The following is a 20,034-nucleotide window of genomic DNA, read 5'->3' as shown; positions in this document are numbered from 1 at the left end:
CTCGCCGGGTGAAGCCCTTCCGTGAGCACGGGCACTGCTAACTGGCTTCTCTGTAGCCCTTCTCTGGGGACAGACAGTGACTTACTCATTCATTCTGGCTCTCCACTTCAAGGAATATATGTGGATCCTGACCCAGAGCACCCCGTCCTGGGGTTTGGTTGGAGTGGATGGGCCGTCTACACAGAGAGTCACATCATCTTTCCCCGGCCTGGCAGGCTTGCACCTGCCAGGCCGGGGTGCCCTGTACCCTCGCAGACTTGGTATCTTTATCCAGTTATACAGATTGAAAAAAAATAACAACAACAACAAAAGCAAAATCAGGAGCGGGGCCCCTTCCACGGTACAACTGGGCTCCCCTGGGTCCTGCCCGCGCCCCACCCTGCATCTGCCCCGCTCCTGCCCCGGCCTCTCCGCAGCCGGGTGTCCAAAGCTCAGCACCCTGCGAGACTGAAAAAACACAGCTTGCAATCTGGGAAGGAAAGCAAATAGGCTCCTCTCCTTCCCCTTTTGCCAACTGCCCCATTAACAGAAAGGTCTTTTTTGAGCTCTCATCTGGGAACCTGGCTCTTCCCTCCCTAAGCAAACTGAGATGACCAAGAAAAATGTGCTCCAGGAAGGGGGGGCGCACAGTGGGTCCCGCTCGATCATACAGCAAAGAAGCAGCGCGGGATCAGACCAAACACACCCGGGCCGGCCCGCAGCACACACCAGCCCCTTTCCGAGGCTCTGCCTCGAAGGTCAAGGCCACAGCAGGTCAGGGCTACAGAGGCCAGGCCTTCCCGTAACAGCTCCTCTCTTCCCCCTCCATCCGCTCCTGATGGCCAGGTTTCTTGGATCAGTTTATTCTTGGATCAGTTTATACTTTCAGCCTGAGGAAAACGGCCCTGGGCACCGAGTCCCCACCCCGCCATTAGGCGCCAGTCCTCTTGAATAAATACATTACTGGCTTGAAAGAAAACTGCCTTTCTGAGCATCCCTGACCAAACGTGCCCAGCTGGCCCACACTCAACAAACATTGACTGAGGGGCTGTTGTGTGTCAGGCACTTCTGGGACACTTAGGGGCCAGGGTCAGGGAGATAAGGCCTGTGGTCTATGCAATTAGCAGACAGGACAGCCTGCGGCCACTGCAGATTTAAGTGCCCTGGTCCTGCGCACCTGGAGGGGACTCTGGAGAGGAGCAGCCTGGGGTGATGGCGGAGCTGTTTTCCGGCTTGGGGGGGATGTGTGTCTGGCAGGCAGGGGCTGCCGTGAGGAAAGAGGGAGATTAGGCCTGGAGTAGAAGGATGGGCCAGCTCCGCAGGAGCTGAGTGGGTTCTTTTTTTTCCTTTATTTTTCTTTTTTCTTTCTTTGTTCTTCTTCTTTTTTTTTTTTTTTGCGTACTGGGGATGGAACCCAGGGGCATTCTACCTCCGAGCTACATCCCCAGCCCTATTTTTTAATTCTTTATTTTGAAACGGCCTCACTAAGTTGCAGAAGGTCTCACTGAGAGCCCAGCTCCTCCTGTCTCAGCCTCCCAGATGCTGGGATGACAAGCGTGCCCACCACGCCCCGCTCCAGCTGAGTGGTTTCTCTGAGTCTATCTTTGCGTGTGTGAGTGTGTGTGTGGTGTGTGTGTGTGTTACTGGGGACTGAATCCAAGGGCATTCTGCCTCCAAGTGACACCCCCGGTCATATTTTACTTGTTGTTATTATCATCTTGGTCCTGGGAATTGAACTCAGAGACCTTCTTCCTCCAAGGAGTGCGCAGGGCCCAGAGCAGTGGACGTCACCTCTACAACTTTGGTCAAGTTCAAAAGGGGCCCTTCTGGCATGACTGCCTGTATTATAAGCACTAGTAATTTTTTTTCTACACACATTAAGGTTTACAACCAAAAACTGCCCCTGGGGTCCCCTCCCAACGTCACCTTGTGGCCACCAGTGGTTTTCAAGTCACTCCTTAGGAAACGGGGCCAAAGATGGGTTTAGACCGAATGGCTCAGGGGAAAGCGCTCTGCAGGTGGTCCTCGTCACCTCAGTGCCCGGTGGGCACGCAGGCCATCCAAGCCAGTGCCAGAGCCCAGAGACCGTGGCAAGGCCTGTGAGCAGAGCCGGCTCCAGGCATGGTGCAGAAATGGCCTCTGGCCCTGTACCCCCTTGCTAGGAAATGACTGGCGATATTCTGTTGGGAGAGGAAACATACCCCCTTCCAGAAAGATGAGAGCAGACGGGAGAGAGGCTGGGCTCCCGGCTGGCCACACCCTTGGCCCTCTGGGCGGGTATCTTGGTTATTCACCACAGGGATGACCAGAGTGGTACTGGACTCAGCCAGTGAACGTCGGAGTCAAAGCACCCCGAGACGACCTGCCCTCGGGCTCCAAGCAAGGATGCGGGAAATTGTGCACATTCAGATCGGCCAATGTGGTAACCAGATTGGAACCAAGGTAGGTGGAGGCCGACCATGCCTGCGAGCCACAGTCCACGGACGCAGCCAGTCAAGAAATAGCCCAGCTGGTCTGGGGAAACGAAGGGCTATGCATTTTGCAAGCACTTGCCAAAAATAAAATTTTATTTGCAATACTGGGGATGGAGCCCAGGGGCATTCTACCTCCGAGCTATATCCCCAGTCCTATTATTTATTCTTTATTTTGAAACAGAGTCTTGATAAGTTGCAGAGGGCCTAAGTAGCTGAGGCTGGCCAGGAACCTGAGATCCTCCTGTCTCAGCCTCCCAAGTACTGGGACTGCAAATGCGCCATCACGCCTGGCTAATATTTGGTTTATTAAAGAAGATCTTGACAGGCATGGTGGTACACACCTTTAATCTCAGGACGTGGAAGGAGTTTAAGACCAGCCTCGGGAATTTAGCAAGACTCCCAGCAAACTTGCAAGACCTTCTTTCAAAATAAAAAACAAGAAAAAAGATAAAGCCTGGTATGGTGGACCCTGCTTGTAATGCCAGTACTTGGGAGGCTAAGACAGGCATTCAGAGGTAGAGTGCCCCTGGGTCCATCCTCAGTACTGCAAAAAATAAAATAAAATAAAAATAAATAAATAATCCCGGGCGTGGTGGCGCAAGCTTGTAATCCCAGCATTTGGGAGGCTGAGACCAGAGGATCGCAATTCGCGGAGCCTCAGCTACTTAGTGAGGCCCTCTGCAGCTCAGTGAGACCTTGTTTCAAAATAAAGAGTAAAAAATAGGGCAAGGGGTATAGCTTGGAGGTCTAATGCCCCTGGGTTCCATCCCCAGACCCACGGAAAAATAATAATAAATAAATAAAAAATAAAAAGGGCTGGGAGAGTAGCTGTAACTTGAAGGTGGAATGTCCCTGGGTTCAATCCTCAGTACCACACAAAACAAAACACAAGGTCTTTAGCTGCAGAGATCTAGGAACGGCAAGCGGCTTAATACTTAGAGGGTTAGTTTAATTTATGTTACTTTTGTCCGCAGTGCCCTGCAGATAATATGTATCAACTATTTTTCTTGGGGCATCTGAGCAATGAACTTCTCATATACCTAAACAGTCATTTATCTCAGAAGAGGTTTTTGAAGTTTGTTGAGAAATTTTTTATACCTTGTTGATATAGTGTTTTTTCCCCTCTCCCCTCATAGGTTATAAAGAAAAAAATTTAATTTAGTCTGCAATAGAAAATTAAAGAGTTATACCCAAAATGAAGCTTTGTGCATAATTAAATGACAACCTTTGAGATGAATTTTTCTTTTCTCTGCCTGCTCTGCCTAAATTTTACAAAGTATCTGATTCAATTGGCTAAAACCAAGCAGACAGGCACTGGAGCCCAAGATCTCCAATCCTATTTAAGAGGAACAGTTGGAATGTATAAACCTATCTAATTTATTCTGTTTGTTATATTGAAATTGCCTTTGTGGGGCTCGGTGGCACAGGCCTGTATTCCCACCAACTTGGGAGGCTAAGGCAGGATTCAAAGTTCGAGGCCAGCACTGACAACTAAGCAAGACTCTGTCTCAAAATAAGATAAAAAAGGGCTGACGACTGCTTGGGGGTAGCGTGCTTGCCTGGATGTGCAGGGCCCTGTGTTCAATCCTTAGAAAAACAACACAAAACAAACAAAAAAAGGCTTTTACTAAAAGGACACACTGCATTAAAAGTTTTGCAGGTTTTTTTTTTTTTTTTTTGGCGTTGATCAAACCAGGGCACTTATCCATGCTAGAGAGGCTAAAGCATTCTACTACTGTGCTGAATCTCCAGCCCTTAAAAGGAAGGTTTTACAACACCTACACTGAAAGACCTTAGTTTTTTTAGTTTTTCTGTAAGAGCATTCCTCTTTATTTTTGGTGGTACAGGGGGTGGAACCCAGGGGCTTTCTATCTCAGGGCTATCCTCCCAGACCTATTTTGTATTTTATTTGGAAATAGAGTCTCACTAAGTAGCTGAGAGCCTCACTAAGTAGCTGAGGCTGGCTTTGAACCTGTGCGATCCTCCTGTGTCAGTCTCCCAAGCGCGGGGATTACAAGTGTGCGCCACCACGCCTGGCACAGCATTCCTCTCAATAGCCCCCAAATGGAACAGCCCAAGTGTCCATTGATGGGTGTCTGTATAAACAAAGTGTGTTCTAGCCATACTGTGAAATATACATAGCAGTAAAAGAACGAGAGGGTTAAAAAAAAAAACTTTTTGGGTGCAGTAAAATTTACTTTGCATAAAATTTACCTTCTTATCAATTTTTGTGGATAGTACAGTTGTGTTAAGCTGGTTCACACGGTTGTATATCTAATCTCCCGAATGATTTTTTTATCTTATAAAACTGAAACTCAGCTGGGCATGGTGGCACACATCTGTAATCTGTAAACTTGGGAGCCCAAGACAGGAGGACCGCAGGTTGGAGGCCAGCTCTAGCAATTTAGCGAGCTCCTGTTTCCTGGCGTTCAATCCCTGTTACAAAACAAACAAGCAAATAAACAAAAATACTTGAAACTGTCCCCCATCCAATTCTACCTCTTCATCCCTTGGTCCCTCCAGCTCCTGGGAACTGCCATTTTACTTTGTGAATCTCACTACTCTGTGTGTGTGTGTGTGTGTATAAAAAAAGTATGTATATATATATATATATACATACATATATATGTATATATATATACATATATATATATACACATATATATTATTTTCTGGTACTGTGGATTGAATTTAGGAGCATTCTACCTCCAAGCTACACTCTCAGCCCTGTTTTAAATTTAAATTTAGCCGGGCGTGGTGGCGCACGCTTTTAATCCCCGCGCTTGGGAGGCAGAGACAGGAGGATCGCGCAGGTTCGAAGCCAGCCACGTGCGCTGGCTTAGGAGACCCTGTTAACAAATATAAAATGTAAAAATAGGTCTGGGAGTGTAGCCTGGAGGTAGAAGGGCTTCCAGGAACCCCAGTACCACACACACAAAAAAAATTAAATTTAAATTTATTTTATTTTCTTGTGGTACTGGGGATGGAAACCAGGGGCATTCTATCTCCAAGCTATGCCCCCAGCCCTATTTTTTATTCTTTATTTAGAAACAGGGTCCAAATTGCAGAGGGTCTAAGTTGCAGAGGACCTCCCTAAATTGTGGAGGGCCCCACTAAGTAGCTGAGGCTGTCCACAAACCCTGATCCTCCGTCTCAGCCTCCCAAATATTGGGATTATAAGTGTGTGCCACCACGCCCGGCTCCGTTTTATTTTTTAGCCTGAAGCATGGTCTCGCTAAGTTGCAGAGGGCCGCACTAAGTCAGCGCTGGTCTCAAACCTGTGGTGCTGCCGTTGCAGCCTCCCAAGTACTGGGATGACAGATCAGTCAAGCACCACCATGCCGGGGTTACCTCCTGGCTACTTCAAGAAATGCTGCTCTGAAAACTTAAGGTTAAGCCAGGCGCGGTGGCGCACGCTTGTGATCTCAACATTTGGGAGGCTAAAACAGAAGGATGGAGGTTAGCAGACAGCCTCAGCTACTTAGTGAGGTCTTCTGCAACTTAGTGAGACCTTGTTTCAAAATAAAGAAGAAAAAATAGGGCTGCAGGTGTAACTCAGAGGTAAAATGCCTCTGGGTTCCATCCCCAGTATTGCAAACAAAACAAAACAAAAGAAACCTTAAGGCTACATGTAGGTCTTTCAAACCTGGGACAAGGAACAGTTACTGCTTGGAAAAGTAGTTTCAGTCCTCCTGCCGCTGTGCTGGGGGATGACATGTGCCGTGCGGACCTTGGAAGATAATAGAGGAGAGAGAGACCCTGGACGGGAAGTGTCTGGTGGAGATAGGGCCTCAGCTCTCGGTCCAGGATTGTGCTGTCTAATGGCCAGAGTCCCAGCCATGAGAATTTCAAGACACGCCTAATTTGTGGTGTCTTCCAACGTCAACTTATTCACTCTTCAACTCCCTGAACAATGCTCGTAGCTTACTATAAAATAGAGCCTGCCGGGCGTGGTGGCGCACGCTTGTAATCCCAGCATTCGGGAGGCTGAGACCGGAGGATCGCCATTCGCAGACAAACCTCAGCTTAGTGAGGCCCTCTGCAACTCAGTGAGGCCCTGTTTCCAAATAAAGAATAAAAAATAGGGCTGGGGGTATGTCTCATAGGTAGAATGCCCCTGGGTTCCATCCCCGTACCCCCCCCCATAAAAATAATAAAATAGAGCCTGTTTTTAAGACCAGGGTGGGAGTAGAGGCTTCACTTACAAGAGAGAGTGGGGAAAACATTCTTGGAGATTTTGACATAAACAAATATATTTTCATTGCACTTTAATACTTGCCTTTCCAGGGTGATCAAAAGGTGCCTCCCGTAACTGCTTCTGTAGTCGGCGATGGGCACGTGGCTCTATTAGTAGACAGTGTCCGTGTGACTGGAAGTGCAGTGCGTTCATTGCGCATCTCTGAGCGCCCAAAGCGCACAGTACTTAAAGCGCATGCGTACAGGTCCAGGTTACGGACTCTTTTGGAAAACTTAATGAAAAGAAAGCCCCCAAGTGGAATGAGATATCATCGTGAAATCTGATAAGAATTCAGTTTATTTTCATGTAATGGGATCCACACTTCCCTAGCTCAGAGCACGAGAAGGTGAAATTAGAGATACGTTGTCTGATTCTTAAAACGGCAGCTCTAAGGGGTACAACGGCCTGAATTGAATCGAGGCGAAATCCAATTTCATATTTTATGTATTTGATATTTCATTTCAGGAGATCAGGTGGGTATACAGTAGTCTTTCTTTTTATTATTCACACTTTGTAGAGGCAAAAAGGAAATATGTTCTGGTCTTTTTTTTTTTTTTTTTTTGGTGTGTGTGTGATACTGGGGATGGAAGCCATGGGTGATACCCCCAGACCTAATTTTTTTTTTTTTTTTTTTTTTTTTGCGGGTCTGGGAATGGAACCCAGGGGAATTTGACCTCTGACCTACACCCCTTTTTTTTTTTATTCTGTATTTTTGAAACAGGGTCTCACTAAGTTGCAGAGGGCCTCACTAAGTAGCTGAGGCTGCCCACGAACCACAATCCTCCTGTCTCAGCCTCCTGAATGCTGGGATTACAAGTGTGTGCCACCATGTCAGGATCCTAATTTTTATTCTGTATTTTGAAACAGGGTCTCAATGAGTTGCAGAGCGCCTCACTAAGTAGCTAAGGCTGTCCTCAAACCACAACCCTCCCATCTCAGCCTCCTGAATGCTGAGATTACAAGTGTGTGCCACCACGCCCGGCTTGTCTTGGTCATTTATGAACAGGAAGAAGACCGTCTTGGGGAGGCAGAGGGCCCGAGAGCCTGCCCTCTCTCCACACTGTGCCTCTCTTTCAGTTCTGGGAGGTGATTGGCGAGGAACACGGAATCAGCTGTACCGGGAGTGACCTGGGAGCCTCTGCCCTGCAGCTCGAGAGAATCAGCGTGTACTACAACGAGGCCTATGGTAGGTTATGGCCGCCGGGGCTGGGGCTGGGGCTGGTGGGCCCAACTGAGACCCAGCAGAGGCGCAGAGGCGTGTGTGACCCAGGCAACACACTGGGCAGTGGATGGGCAGGGTGGTAGATTCTCCAGAGTGGGATCCCTGCTCCGCCAAGAGGCAGAGCTGGGGGAGTTACCCAGCCACACACAGTATGAGCACCTGCCTTCCCTGTGGATCTGTAAATGGTGGCCAGAATCCTTCCAAGAGGAAGGGGCAGGAGATTTGGCATTGGCTGGACCACACGCAAAGCAGACAAGCCTGGCCCCCTACCCCAGGCATTTTGTTTTATTTTTTTAGTAGTGGGGATTGAGCCCAAGGGCATTCTACCTCCCAACTACACTTCCAATCCTATTTTTTATATTTATTTATTTATTTACTTACTTATTTTTTGCAGAACTGGGGATTGAACCCAGGGGCATTCTGTCTCTGAGCTTGTAGCTGTTTTTTATTCTTTATTTTGAAACATGTTCTCACTGCAAATGGCCTAAGTAGTATCTGAAGCTGTCCTCGAACCTGCGTTCCTCCTGTCTCAGCCCCCCAGATGCTGAGATTACCAGCGTGCGTCACTGTGCCTGGTCTTATTTTTATTTTGAAACAAGGGCTCCCCAGGTTGATGAGAGTCTTAGTATACTGTCCTCGAACTTGTGACCCTCCGGTCTCAGCCTCCCAAGTACTGGGTTACAAGTGTGGGCCACCACATCTGGCTAAGATGTTTCGTAGGTTCACGGGATTGCTGCTGGGATAGAGGATGAGAGATGTTCAGATCTTGACCTACCAGAGCCCCGTTCTTCAATACCCACGTGTTTTGGAACAAGGCTCCAATTTGATGAAACGTTACATTTTAGGAGAAATGAGATGTGCTGACTTCTTCCTTTTCCCCCTCACAGGTAAGAAGTACGTGCCCCGAGCTATCCTGGTGGACCTGGAACCCGGGACAATGGATAGCATCCGGTCCAGCAAGTTAGGAGCCCTCTTCCAACCTGACAACTTTGTCTATGGTAGGTTTTTCTAGAAGGGTCCACCAGGAAGAGAAGAGGATGCCCCCTTCTCCCTCTTTCCTCCCTCCCTCTTTTCTTTCCTTCCTTTTGAAATGAGTCCAGAGACGTTCTACCTCCAAGATATACCCTTATCCCTTTTTACTTTATTTTATTTTATTGTATTTTGGTGGTACTGGGGGGTGGAATCCAGGGGCCTTCTACCTCTGGGCTACACTCCCAGACCTATATTTATACTTTATCTGGAAACAGGGTCTCACTAAGTCGCTGAGAGCCTCACTAAGTAGCTGAGGCTGGCTTCGAACCTGTGTGAGCCTCCTGTCTCAGCCTCCCAAGTGCTGGGATTACAAGGGTGCGCCACCTTTTTATTTTTTGAGACAAGGTCTGCTAGGTTGTTAAGAGTCTTGCTACCTTGCTGAGGCTGACCCCATAACTGTGATCCTCCTGTCTCATCCTCCTATGTAGTAAGATTACAGCCTGGGCCAGCACACCCAGGTTCACCTCATCTTTCCCCCACTCCTGCCCCTCCTGGCTGCAGGTAACCCTGGGGAAAACCTCTGCCCCCATTTATTCGGTACTGGGGATTGAACCTAGGGGCATTCTACCTCCAAGTTACACCCCCAGCCCTATTTTTATTCTTTATTTTGAAACAGAGTCTCACTGAGTTGTAAAGGGGCCTTACTAAGTAGCTGAGGCTGTCGGTGAACCGTGGTCCTCCTGTCTCAGCCTCCCCAACGCTGGGATTACAAGCGTGGACCACCACGCCTGGCTTCCCAGCCCTATTTTTTATTCCGTGTTTTGAAATAGGGACTCATTGAGTTGCAAGGGGTCTTACTAAATAATAGCTGAGGCTGTCCACGAACCGAGATCCTCCTGTCTCAGCCTCCCAAATGCTGGGATTACAAGCATGCGCCCCCCACCCCCGCCCTATTTTTATTCTTTATTTTGAAACAGTGTCTCACAGAGTTGTAAGGGGCCTCACTAAGTAGCTGAGGCTGTTCATGAACCGAGATCCTCCTGTCTCAGCCTCCTGCATGCTGGAATTACACGTGTGAACCACCACTTTCTCTCCCTCTCTGAGTGCCCTCGGCCAGGGCTGCAGGTACCCTAGAGATGTGACCTGGGTGCGCCCTCTCCCTCTCTGAGAGCCCTCGGCCCTCCTGGCCGCAGGTACCCTAGAGATGTGACCTGGGGGCGCCCTCTCTGTCTCTGAGTGCTCTCAGGTACCCTGGGGATGTGATCTGGGGGCGCCCTCTCCCTCTCTGAGAGCCCTCGGCCCTCCTGGCCGCAGGTAACCTGGGGCCCGTCTCCCCTTCTTGCCCCGGCCGCAGGGAGCTCGGGGGCCGGCAACAACTGGGCCAAGGGCCACTACACCGAGGGCGCGGAGCTGCTGGAGCCCGTGCTGGACGCCGTGCGCAGGGAGGCCGAGCGCTGCGACTGCCTGCAGGGCTTCCAGCTGGTGCACTCGCTGGGCGGCGGCACGGGCTCGGGGCTGGGCATGCTGCTGCTCGGCCGGGTGCGCGACGAGTTCCCGGACCGCGTGCTGAACGCCTTCAGCGTGCTGCCGTCGCCGCGCGTGTCGGACGCCGTGGTGGAGCCCTACAACGCCGTGCTGGCGGCGCAGCAGCTGCTGCACACGGCCGACGCCTGCTTCTGCCTGGACAACGAGGCGCTGCACGGGCTGTGCGTGCGCGCCCTGCGGCTGGCGGCGCCCGCGCTGGGCGACCTCAACCACCTGGTGTCGCTGACCATGAGCGGGCTCACCACGTCCCTGCGCTTCCCGGGCCAGCTCAACGCCGACCTGCGCAAGCTGGCCGTCAACATGGTGCCCTTCCCGCGCCTGCACTTCTTCATGCCCGGCTTCGCGCCCCTGGCCGCCCCGGGCAGCCTGCAGTACCGCGCCCTGACCGTGGCCGAGCTCACCCAGCAGATGTTCGACCCCCGCAACGCCATGGTGGCCTGCGACCCGCGCCGCGGCCGCTACCTGACCGTGGCCTGCATCTTTCGGGGCAAGATGTCCACCAAGGAGGTGGACCAGCAGCTGCTGTCCGTGCAGACCAGGCACAGCCACTGCTTCGTGGAGTGGATCCCCAGCAACGTCAAGGTGGCCGTCTGTGACATCCCCCCCCGGGGGCTGGACATGGCGGCCACCTTCATCGGCAACAGCACGGCCATCCAGGAGCTCTTTAGCAGGGTGTGCGAGCAGTTCTCAGCCATGTTCAAGAGGAGAGCTTTCGTGCACTGGTACACGGCCGAAGGGATGGACATCAGCGAGTTTGAGGAGGCCGAGCGCGACGTCCTCGACCTGGTGTCCGAGTACCAGCAGTATCAGGACGCCGGAGCTGCCGTGGAGGGGAGCGACGAGGCCTCCGAGGCAGCAGAAATGGAGGCCGAAGGTCAGGCGCAGTGAAAGGGAGAGGCTGCCCAGGAGCTGGGGCTGGACAGGACGAGCCCGGGGCACCCGCGTCCTTCCCAGCAACCAGCGCCCTGGCCGCCAACAGGGAGGTCGATGCCCGAAGCTCACTGCGCTGACTTTCATGTTTTAATAGCGGAGTGAATTCACCGCAAAGTGCCACCTTTGTTCCCGGTGTTGAAATCATGTATTGACTGCATGGCTAAGCCTTCCAGGCCGCTCTGTGGGTTTGCAGGAGCCCCTGTTCTCACTGCTGTGTGTGTGATGCTGGGGACTGAACCGAGGAGCACTGTACCTCTGAGCTGCACCCTCAGCCCGATTTTAGTTTTTCCTTTAAACAGGGTCTCACTTGAGCCGGGCGTGGTGGCGCCCGCTTGTAATCCCCCGCGCTTGGGAGGCTGAGACGGGAGGATCGCACGGGTTTGAAGCCAGCCTCAGCTACTTAGTGAGACCCTGTTTCCAAATAAAATATAAAAAAAGGTCTGGGAGTATAGCCCAGAGGGAGAAAGCCTCTGGGATCCACCCCCAGTACCACCAAAACAAACAAACAAACAAAAAAACCAAAAAATAAAAAATAAAAAAAACAGGGTCTCACTAAATTGCCGAGAGCCTTGCTAAGTTGCTGAGATGGGCCTTAAACCTGTGATCCTATGTCTCAGCCTCCCAAGTGCTGGGATTACAGGTCGCCAGCTGCTGTTCACTCTTCAACAGGTACCCGGCGTCCTGGGGCAGCCAGGGCCCCTCACGTTAGCCTCTTCTGAATTCAGAAAGCCTCTTTTTAAAAGTCTCTCTGTAATTCCCGCTGGACTCTAAAAAAAGCCAGGTGACTGCATGGCTCAGGGGAGCTACAGGGTCAACATCTGCTATTAAACTGTGTAAAACTGTGTAGACCTTGGGTGCACCTGGACACATAAAGAAAAAGGCAGGAAAGAAAAGCCTTCGCTGTAAAAAGCAACCAGAAAAACAACCAAAAAACAAGCAAAACTAAAGAGCTCCAATCCTCTGATCTTTATTTCTATGTGTCAACATATATCTCTGTGTATCTGTGTTTTTTTTTTAAATTAGTATTAGATTATCTACACTTATTAGCATCAGATCCCAGGAGCTCATCAGTACCATCCCTGGCTTTCTCCAGGCGCCTGGAAAGTGCTCTTTTCACTCCCCCCGGCAGTCACCTTCCCCCAGGCCCTGCACATGCTCCCTTGCACGCATGGCGCCCATTCAAAGGTAGGCTCTACGCAGAAATGGCCGCAGTGCCCTTCTCGGTGACTGAGGACATCGGCTCATTAGGGAACTTTTACAGTTCAAATTAATTTGCAGAAGTTGCCATAAATGCTTGCATGATGACACAGCTTTATCCATTACATGATTTTAATCTGCTCATATTACAGCTAGACCAAAGCGCATAATCAAATCGCCCATAACTTCTTAATTAGTTTACCTATTCCTGACACGCGGTGCTGCCAGCCCTTCCAGGACCAGAAGGGTCTTAATGGCCTTCTAGAATTACCAGTGAGCTATACTGTTTGATCTGTGGATAACCGGTAATGGGAAAACGCTCCGACCTCACCGTAGGGAACGTCATCTGGCAGGTACCTGGGCTCTTATCTCCCGATTTGTTTTTGTGACTGGCAGAGATAGAGGGGCAGGTGCAGGAGCCTCTACCACTCTGCACCTGCCGTTGAGGAAGCAACTGTAACACATGAGAGTATATGTAACTATACACTGCTTTTGGAGCCACTCGGAGGTTCTATTGACTTATTTTTTAGTTTTCTTTTATGGTACTGGGGATTGGACACCCCCCCCCCCCCGCATTCTACCTCTGAGCTAGCTCCCAGCCGTTTTATTTTTATTTGCAAACAGGATCTCCCTAGGTTGATGAGAGTCTCACTACTTGCTGAGGCTGTTCTTGAACCTGCGATCCTCCTGTCTCGGCCTCCCAAGTATTGGGATTACAGGTGTGTGCCACCAGGCCAGGATTCCATGTACACATCTACAAAACACACATTTTAAACACTTCCTACTTGTGAGTGGCTCGAGAAGCACTCAGTTCAGTGAGAGCTGGCATCTCTACACTCTTAGCTTGAAGTTAGTAAGTTCCCTGGATGCTAAGACTTACAGCTTGTGGTTATATAAGAACGTGTACACACACTGCCGCTGGTGGCTTCCTTCAAAATCTACAAAGGCAATTAAGTAGATGCAAGGAAAGGTATAGACTTAGATCTTAAAAAAAAACTTCTGATTTATATTACTGTAAAAACTTTTTGTTTGCTCAATAGAAATCATCAAAGTACAAAGAAATTCAATTTTAAATGGCTGAATTGCTTTATTTCAGACTAAATAAATTCCTTTTCTTGGAGCCTAACTGCCCAGACTGATTAATTTGAGCAGTTAAAAATTATTTCAAAATGCATCTCATCATCCTACTGTTTATGCGGTACAAACAGATGAAAGCAACTCCAAGCTAGAGACCCAGAGAGACGGGTCCCCTCTGATTTTGCAGCTCACTCGTGCCTTTAAAGGTGAGGTTGCTACGGTGACACTGGTCTCTCAGAGATGGAGACGGTGGAAGTGCAGAATTTGAGAGCTCGTCCGGTTCCTTCAGTCTGCACACAAGGCCGCTCTACACAGGCATTATTAACTGACTCCTTCAGACATCATACAGCTAATGTACCCGCAGTCACTGGGGCCAGTGGGTACATCTGTCCTGCTGTGACCTTGGTGTTGGGCTGGGGAAGGTTACTTATCACAGTATGTGTTCCAGATTTTCCTTCACTCTAGGGAAAGAGCCTCAACATACCTTTGCTGGATGGTAACTTCTTATTCAGCTACTTTGAACCCTTCGTATCTCGAGCCCCTTCCTCAGTCTCACCGCTAACTGTCCCCTTTGCCTCCGTCGTAAATGACTCATCTCTACTTGGCTTGAAATAATTTAGCCCTTGGTCTGCTAGTTACTTTATCCGTTTGGTACTTAAAAGGCCCTATCGTCTGATTTATGCCCATTCTCTATAACAACATGATTTGTAAGACCTTCATCTTGGGGACTGTGGCGCTGAACTGCGGACCGCCCAGCAGCAGGACAGCCCCAAGCTGACACCAGGGCTGGCCTGGCCTTCCCACTCAATGTCTGTCCTCCTGGAGAGCTGTGCTCAAAACTCGATACAACGTACAGGTATGGAGTTGGAAATGGAGACAGGAGGGTCACAAGTTTGAGGACAGCCTCAGCCACTTAGCTAGGCCCTGGATTTAGTGAGACTATGTTTCAAAATGAAAAAATATAGCAGGGCTGGGGTTGTAGCTCCGTCCTGTTCCACCCGACACCCCTCCCCCACACAGAGCTGGGGCGGGGAAGTCCTCCTCAGAAGCCGAGAACAAAGACTTCTTCAGCTCTCTGGCCCTGATAAGTGATCACAGGCCTAATACAGCAGTGAGAACTGGTGCTACAGTCCTCCCAAAAGTCCCTGCTGCAATTTATTTCTCCCTTCTTCAAAAAGCTAAAATGTGTAGTTAACTTTTTAATGGTGCAAACTCAGGCTCAAGTGCCTCCCAGCTTCAGAGAAAGATTAAAAACAAAAACAAAAAACCCACCTGCAACAGTTCTTTGTCTCTAAATATTTAATGGCTGAATCACCAAACTGCTGGAGTCACTGCGCCCCAGACCAGCAATTAGGACTCTCAGATTTTAATTTTAGCTTGGCCATCAACTCGATACGCGAGGTACTGAGCAGCTTTGCTTCATTTCCTGTGAGAAATTATTACCAGAACGTACAGATTCACTTATAAATGATGCGAGAAGCCCTTCCTGCCTAAATCCTAACTGCTATAGTTTAAGTGCGCAATGAATGGACAGCGCTGCCACAATGCAGTATCTGTTCTTCTCCTGTACGCTTTTAGTAGTCATTTTCACTTAGATTATTGGCTAAACAGCACTACTTAGTTACTGCTGTCTAGACACAAAAACAATGTCCCTTAACAAGTACGAGCCAGCCAGCCCCGCTCTGATGCGACTGTAATTCAAGGCTGGGGAGGACGCGTCCATAATGCCCGACGCGTCCATAATGCCCGACGTCTGGATTTTGATCACCCATTAATGTCACAAAAAAGGGAGCTTCCTATTTTGAGGCCTTTAAAGCACTTTGTATCTCTTTGGTCACCAACCATCACATCTGCTCAACACCCTTGCAGAGCCCGGTGCACAAAGTCACAGCCAGACACTGTGCAGATAGTTTGTCCTATAAAGGAAAAGTCCAACAGAAACCACAAGCCAGCAGTGAGGAGTGAACCACACGTCAATTTATTGGTCATTAATTTATGAATGACAAGGATTGTTTTCATGAAGTGAGGTCAGTTTCAGCATGCGGCGGGCTCACACGTCACCTTCACCTTGAAGATGTAGCATTTCACGGCCAGTGTCTAGGAGGAAAAAAGAAAATACCAAGGTGGCTGGCTAGTTCTGTTTTCTCAAGCCTCCGTCAGGAACAGGACGAGCTCTAATGGCTGGACTTCACTGAAGGCGCGCTCCGGCCGGCCGAGAGCTCAGCTTGGCTGAGCAGCCTCCTCCCCAGAGGGGACACATGCTTCCCAGCCAGAAGACCCTCTGCCTGAGAGAGAGACGGGGGTCTGGTGTGCTAAGAGGGTGGTCCTCGCTGCCAGAGGACACCAGAATGAGCCTGTCCTGTCTGCAGGAGTGGACACGACTCCCGGACCCCAAGGCCGGCAAGGTCACCGAGTCGGACGCAGTGCTTCAGTTAACTCGCTGCTGAAGCAGGTGACCCGACAGAAAGCCGGGTCTCATTACTCACTGACGAGATTAGACAGCGAGCCCCTAGAATGGGGAAAATTCAAAACACCCCACCTCCAGACTTGTAATAAAATATTTACTAATTCAAAATGAAAATGAAAAGTGCTTAAGGGGAGACGGTTCCAATAAGTAAAATTGCTCTAACCATAAGCTGCCAAAGGATGAATATTTATCACGTTTCTATGCCGTGGGTCTGCAGCTTTTGAAAAGCAAAACAAGAAAATTAAACCTGAAGAACACTACCCTGATAATTTGCCTTATCTTTTAAATAACAACATCAAGATAGTGCCTGAGAGATCAAATCACTTTCGCAGTGCAGAGCGCCATGTCGGAGCTCACCAACCACACACAGCTCACTGCCTTTTGCTGCCCAACTACATAATTTCACGTCTCCAACATCTTTGCGGAACCCAAATGAGCCAAACGCTCGGAAAGCATCATAAATTTAGCAAAACAGTATACACTGCAGGGTCCTGCAGGTTTTACTGCTCGGTGACATAGCAGGACCCTCGCCTGTACGTGAAGCCCTTATGTTCAGGAAGCAGTGACTGTGGGGACATCAGCAGACTTGGGGGAAATAAACACTCAGAGAGCTGTGGGTTTTCATGCTCCCGAACTGTTATGTAACTTCAAGAGCAATTACCAAAGTGAAGAGTTTATCCTCCAAATTATTTGATTTTGTGCAGACAAATGAAACAGGTTTAATGAAAACAAGATGGCTCTCTACCTAAGCTTTGGAAATGAACTGAAAATCAATGTGCCAATTACTTGTGCTTGTCAAGGCCCAAAAGGACATTCTTTTACCGTGCCACAGGCCTCATATTACCTGGATGCTGTAAGTTATGACTCTCAATAACTAACTCTGAACCGTACTGACTAGAAGATGGACAGGACCCAAGCTAGAGCTCGCTGGCTCTGTGCCGTGCTCTACAACTCCGCCATGCGCTCTTCCTGTGAGCCAGGCAGCAACTTACTCATTCTTTCTTGACTTTCACAATTTTTATGCTGCTGCCAGAGGTCTTCTCGGCATTTGCTTTGAGCTCTGCCTTCAGTGCATCCCGCACCGCTTTGGCACAGATCTGGGAGAATCGGATGTAGCTGGGAGAAAACCAGATAAGATACGTGTTAATTATCAAGAACCCTACAGACGCCAGGTTTGGCCTTCCTTTCTGTGATTGTAATTTTCATTTGGTTGGGCCTTATTGCAGAATTGAGTTCCAGAGTGGTTAATTCCCAAAAAGTCTATACAAAGGAACATTAGAAAGAAATGTGCCAAAGTATCACGGGGGTTTGGACAGGTGATCATGATTTTCTTGATACTATGCTTTAATTCCTTAGCATGTATTAACTGAAAGTAATGGAGGCATTAGTATTCTTTTAAAATCCCAGAGCATGCCGGGCGTGGTGGCGCACGCTTGTAATCTCAGCGCTTGGGAGACAGGAGGATCACACAGGTTCTAAGCCAGCCTCAGCTACTTAGTGAGGCTCTCAGCAACTTATGAGACCCTGTTTCCAAATAAAGTATAAAATAGGTCTGGGAGTGTAGCCCAGAGGTGGAGAAGCCCTTGGGTTCCACCCCTAGTACCACCAAATAAATAAATAAATAAATAAATAAATAAATAAATAAATAAATAAAATCCCAGAGCACAAAAAGACCAAATGTTAATGCAGGCACAGCATGAATGACTGTCCCGACTTTCTACTGAAAAGTTTTTAATTATTCTTACAAGGTACAGTATATATAATTAAGAAAGAAAAAACTATTTTGAACCAAAACAGTACTTTCTTTAATAAATCACTTAAAGGCTTTCCTGAAAATAAGATTGTCTATCATGAGTCTGCCACCGAAAATACCTCCTAGTCAAAGTTTCTAAATTAAATGGAAAGGTCCTCAGAGAATATCATTAATTCTAGCAAAGTACCTAAAAGGCCGTTTCTTGTTTGGTAGCAAACACTTTATTTTTTTTGGGGGGGAGATTGAACCAGGGGCATTCTACTTGTGAGCTACACCCCCAGCCCTATTTTGTTTTTATTTTGAAACAGGGACTCACTAGGTTAAAGAGAGTCTCACTATTTGCTGAGGCTGTCCTTGAAATTGCAATCCTCCCGTCTCTGCCTCCCAAGTATTGGGACTACAGGTGTGCAGCACCACACCAAGCCTACCATCTTAGCTTCTTAGAGTGCTCAGACCAGCTAGCATGGTGGCTCACGCTTGATCTCCCAGTACTTGGGAGGCTGAGACAGGTGGATCGCAGGTGCACAGCCAGCCTCAGCAACTTAGTGAGGCCCTCTGCAACTTAGTGAGATCTTGTTTCAAAATAAAAGAATAAAATAGGGCTGGGGGTTAGCTCATAATGCCCCTGGTTTCCATCCCCAGTACTACAAAAAAAAAAAAAAAAAAAGTGGTCAGACTGCTTTTCACTTTTGGGAATTACCAGGTAGAGTGTAGGTAGAGTGTATGTGTGTCTGTTTCTCAAGTTTTAGAGTTTGTTTCTGGGACTCTGGCGCTCCAAGTTCCAAGGTCCGCTTGCACTAACTGGGTGCCCTTCAGGTGGTTCAGCCTTTTCAGCTTGTTTACTCACCTCTAAAGTAACAATAAGAATCCAAACACCTTCCCCAAAGGGTTTGGGAGCAGGAAAAGTGTGAGAATCACGGGGCCCACAGCAGGGGGCTCCCTGAACGGCCCCTTTCCTGGGGCTATCATCACACAACTTGCCCGACCTCAGCAAGTGGGCCCGGGCTGCTCAGGGGCTTGGGGGTCAGCACAGGGGCCCTGGGGGGGCCAAGGTGAGAGGTCAGGTGTCCTGCCAGGGCGGGCTGCCCTGGGGCCGGCCCTGCTCGGTGGGCTCCACGCGGGTCACGGGGTCAAAGTGCAGGGGCTGTGCGGGCTCCCTGCCTCCAGGGAGGCCCGGGGTGGGCGCGGGGCCCGCCGTGTGTACTGAGTCGCTGTGACACCGCGAGCCGAGCACAGCTTCGAGGAGCGCACGTCCTCGGGCCGGCCGCGCCAGGCCCGCGCCCCGCCGGCGCCTTGTCCACGGCGACGCCATCTTGGCGGCGGCCCGGGCCGCCCCCGCCCGGCGCGCCTCCTGACCCCGGCCCGGCGCGCTGCCCGCCGGAGGCCCGGGCCTACCTGAGTCCAGCCTGTCGCCAGTACGCCACCATGATGCCACGAGATGGGCGCGTCGGGCCGATTCGCTAGGATGCGGCAATATCGGCTCTGCCCGCGGCCCCGCAGCAGGAAGGTCAGGCCTGACAAGCGGAAGAGGCGGGGCGCGCGGACCTGCCCGTCACGCCGAGGCCCCGCCCCCGCCGTCCTGGCCCGGAAGCCCCCGCCGCCGGCAGCCAATGGGCGCGTGCGGCCCGGCCGCGGAGCCCAATCCCTGGGCGGGCCGGCCGGCCGCCGCTGCCCATTGGCTGTGCGCGGCCCTGGCGGGAGCCCCGACCCCCCGAAGGATCCCGTGGTGGCGGGCGCCTGGCCGCGCCCGGTGCCACCCGGAGGCGCGAGGCCGGCCCCGGTCGCCAAGGAGCGCCGGCGCCGCTTCCAACCCCGCCTATGTCAAGGGCAAAACGTGCAAAGCCAGGGGAGGCCTGGCTGGGCGGCTCGGGCCTCAAGAACCAGGCAGGAAAGGGCCAGCTTTTCTCTCAAAGTATTTGCTCTCCCCTTTTACTTACGAAAAGGAAATAATCATCAAGAAAAACAGCATGGTTAAAAGGAAGTTTTTTTTATTAATTTGCATAAGTCCACTTTAATATTAAATAGGATGAGAATCTCAATGGTTCAAGGGTTGCATTCACCAACACTTTATTCCAGTTTTAGTCCTCTTCAATGAGTTTGCTGGCTGTGTATTTATTTATATTTTAACAAATAAAAGCAATGAATTAAAGACAGAATTAGCGAGGCATGGTGGCAAGC

The 20,034-nt window shown here is 49.9% G+C and overlaps 2 protein-coding genes across 2 annotated transcripts; one reads left to right on the top strand and one right to left on the bottom strand.

The window, feature by feature from the left end:
- Nucleotides 1-2,364: 2,364 nt before the first annotated feature.
- On the top strand, nt 2,365-11,317 carry TUBB1 (tubulin beta 1 class VI; the record flags this gene model as incomplete). Its single annotated transcript, XM_080716478.1, has 4 exons — nt 2,365-2,421; nt 7,768-7,876; nt 8,800-8,910; nt 10,239-11,317. 4 exons carry the CDS (start codon nt 2,365-2,367, stop codon nt 11,315-11,317), a joined length of 1,356 nt encoding a protein of 451 aa, XP_080572604.1.
- A 4,346-nt stretch (nt 11,318-15,663) lies between these two features.
- On the bottom strand, nt 15,664-19,312 carry ATP5F1E (ATP synthase F1 subunit epsilon). Its single transcript, XM_080716625.1, has 3 exons — nt 19,252-19,312; nt 17,096-17,219; nt 15,664-15,733 (listed from the first exon to the last, which is right to left on the bottom strand). Exons 1-2 carry the CDS (start codon nt 19,281-19,283, stop codon nt 17,096-17,098), a joined length of 156 nt encoding a protein of 51 aa, XP_080572751.1. The 5' UTR covers nt 19,284-19,312; the 3' UTR covers nt 15,664-15,733.
- Nucleotides 19,313-20,034: the final 722 nt, after the last annotated feature.

Source organism: Muscardinus avellanarius (assembly GCF_963383645.1).
Source record: "Muscardinus avellanarius genome assembly, chromosome: 19".
NCBI classification, from domain to species: Eukaryota; Metazoa; Chordata; class Mammalia; order Rodentia; family Gliridae; genus Muscardinus; species Muscardinus avellanarius.
Note: the sequence above shows the minus strand (reverse complement) of the source record. Positions and strands in the feature narration are given on the sequence as shown.

Excerpts from the sequence above, each read along its gene's own strand:
- ATP5F1E (XM_080716625.1), bottom strand. The coding sequence starts at position 19,283 with ATGGTGGCGTACTGGCGACAGGCTGGACTCAG. Across the intron at positions 17,220-19,251 it reads TGGCGACAGGCTGGACTCAG|CTACATCCGATTCTCCCAGA; the intron begins GTAGGCCCGGGC and ends GTTTTCTCCCAG.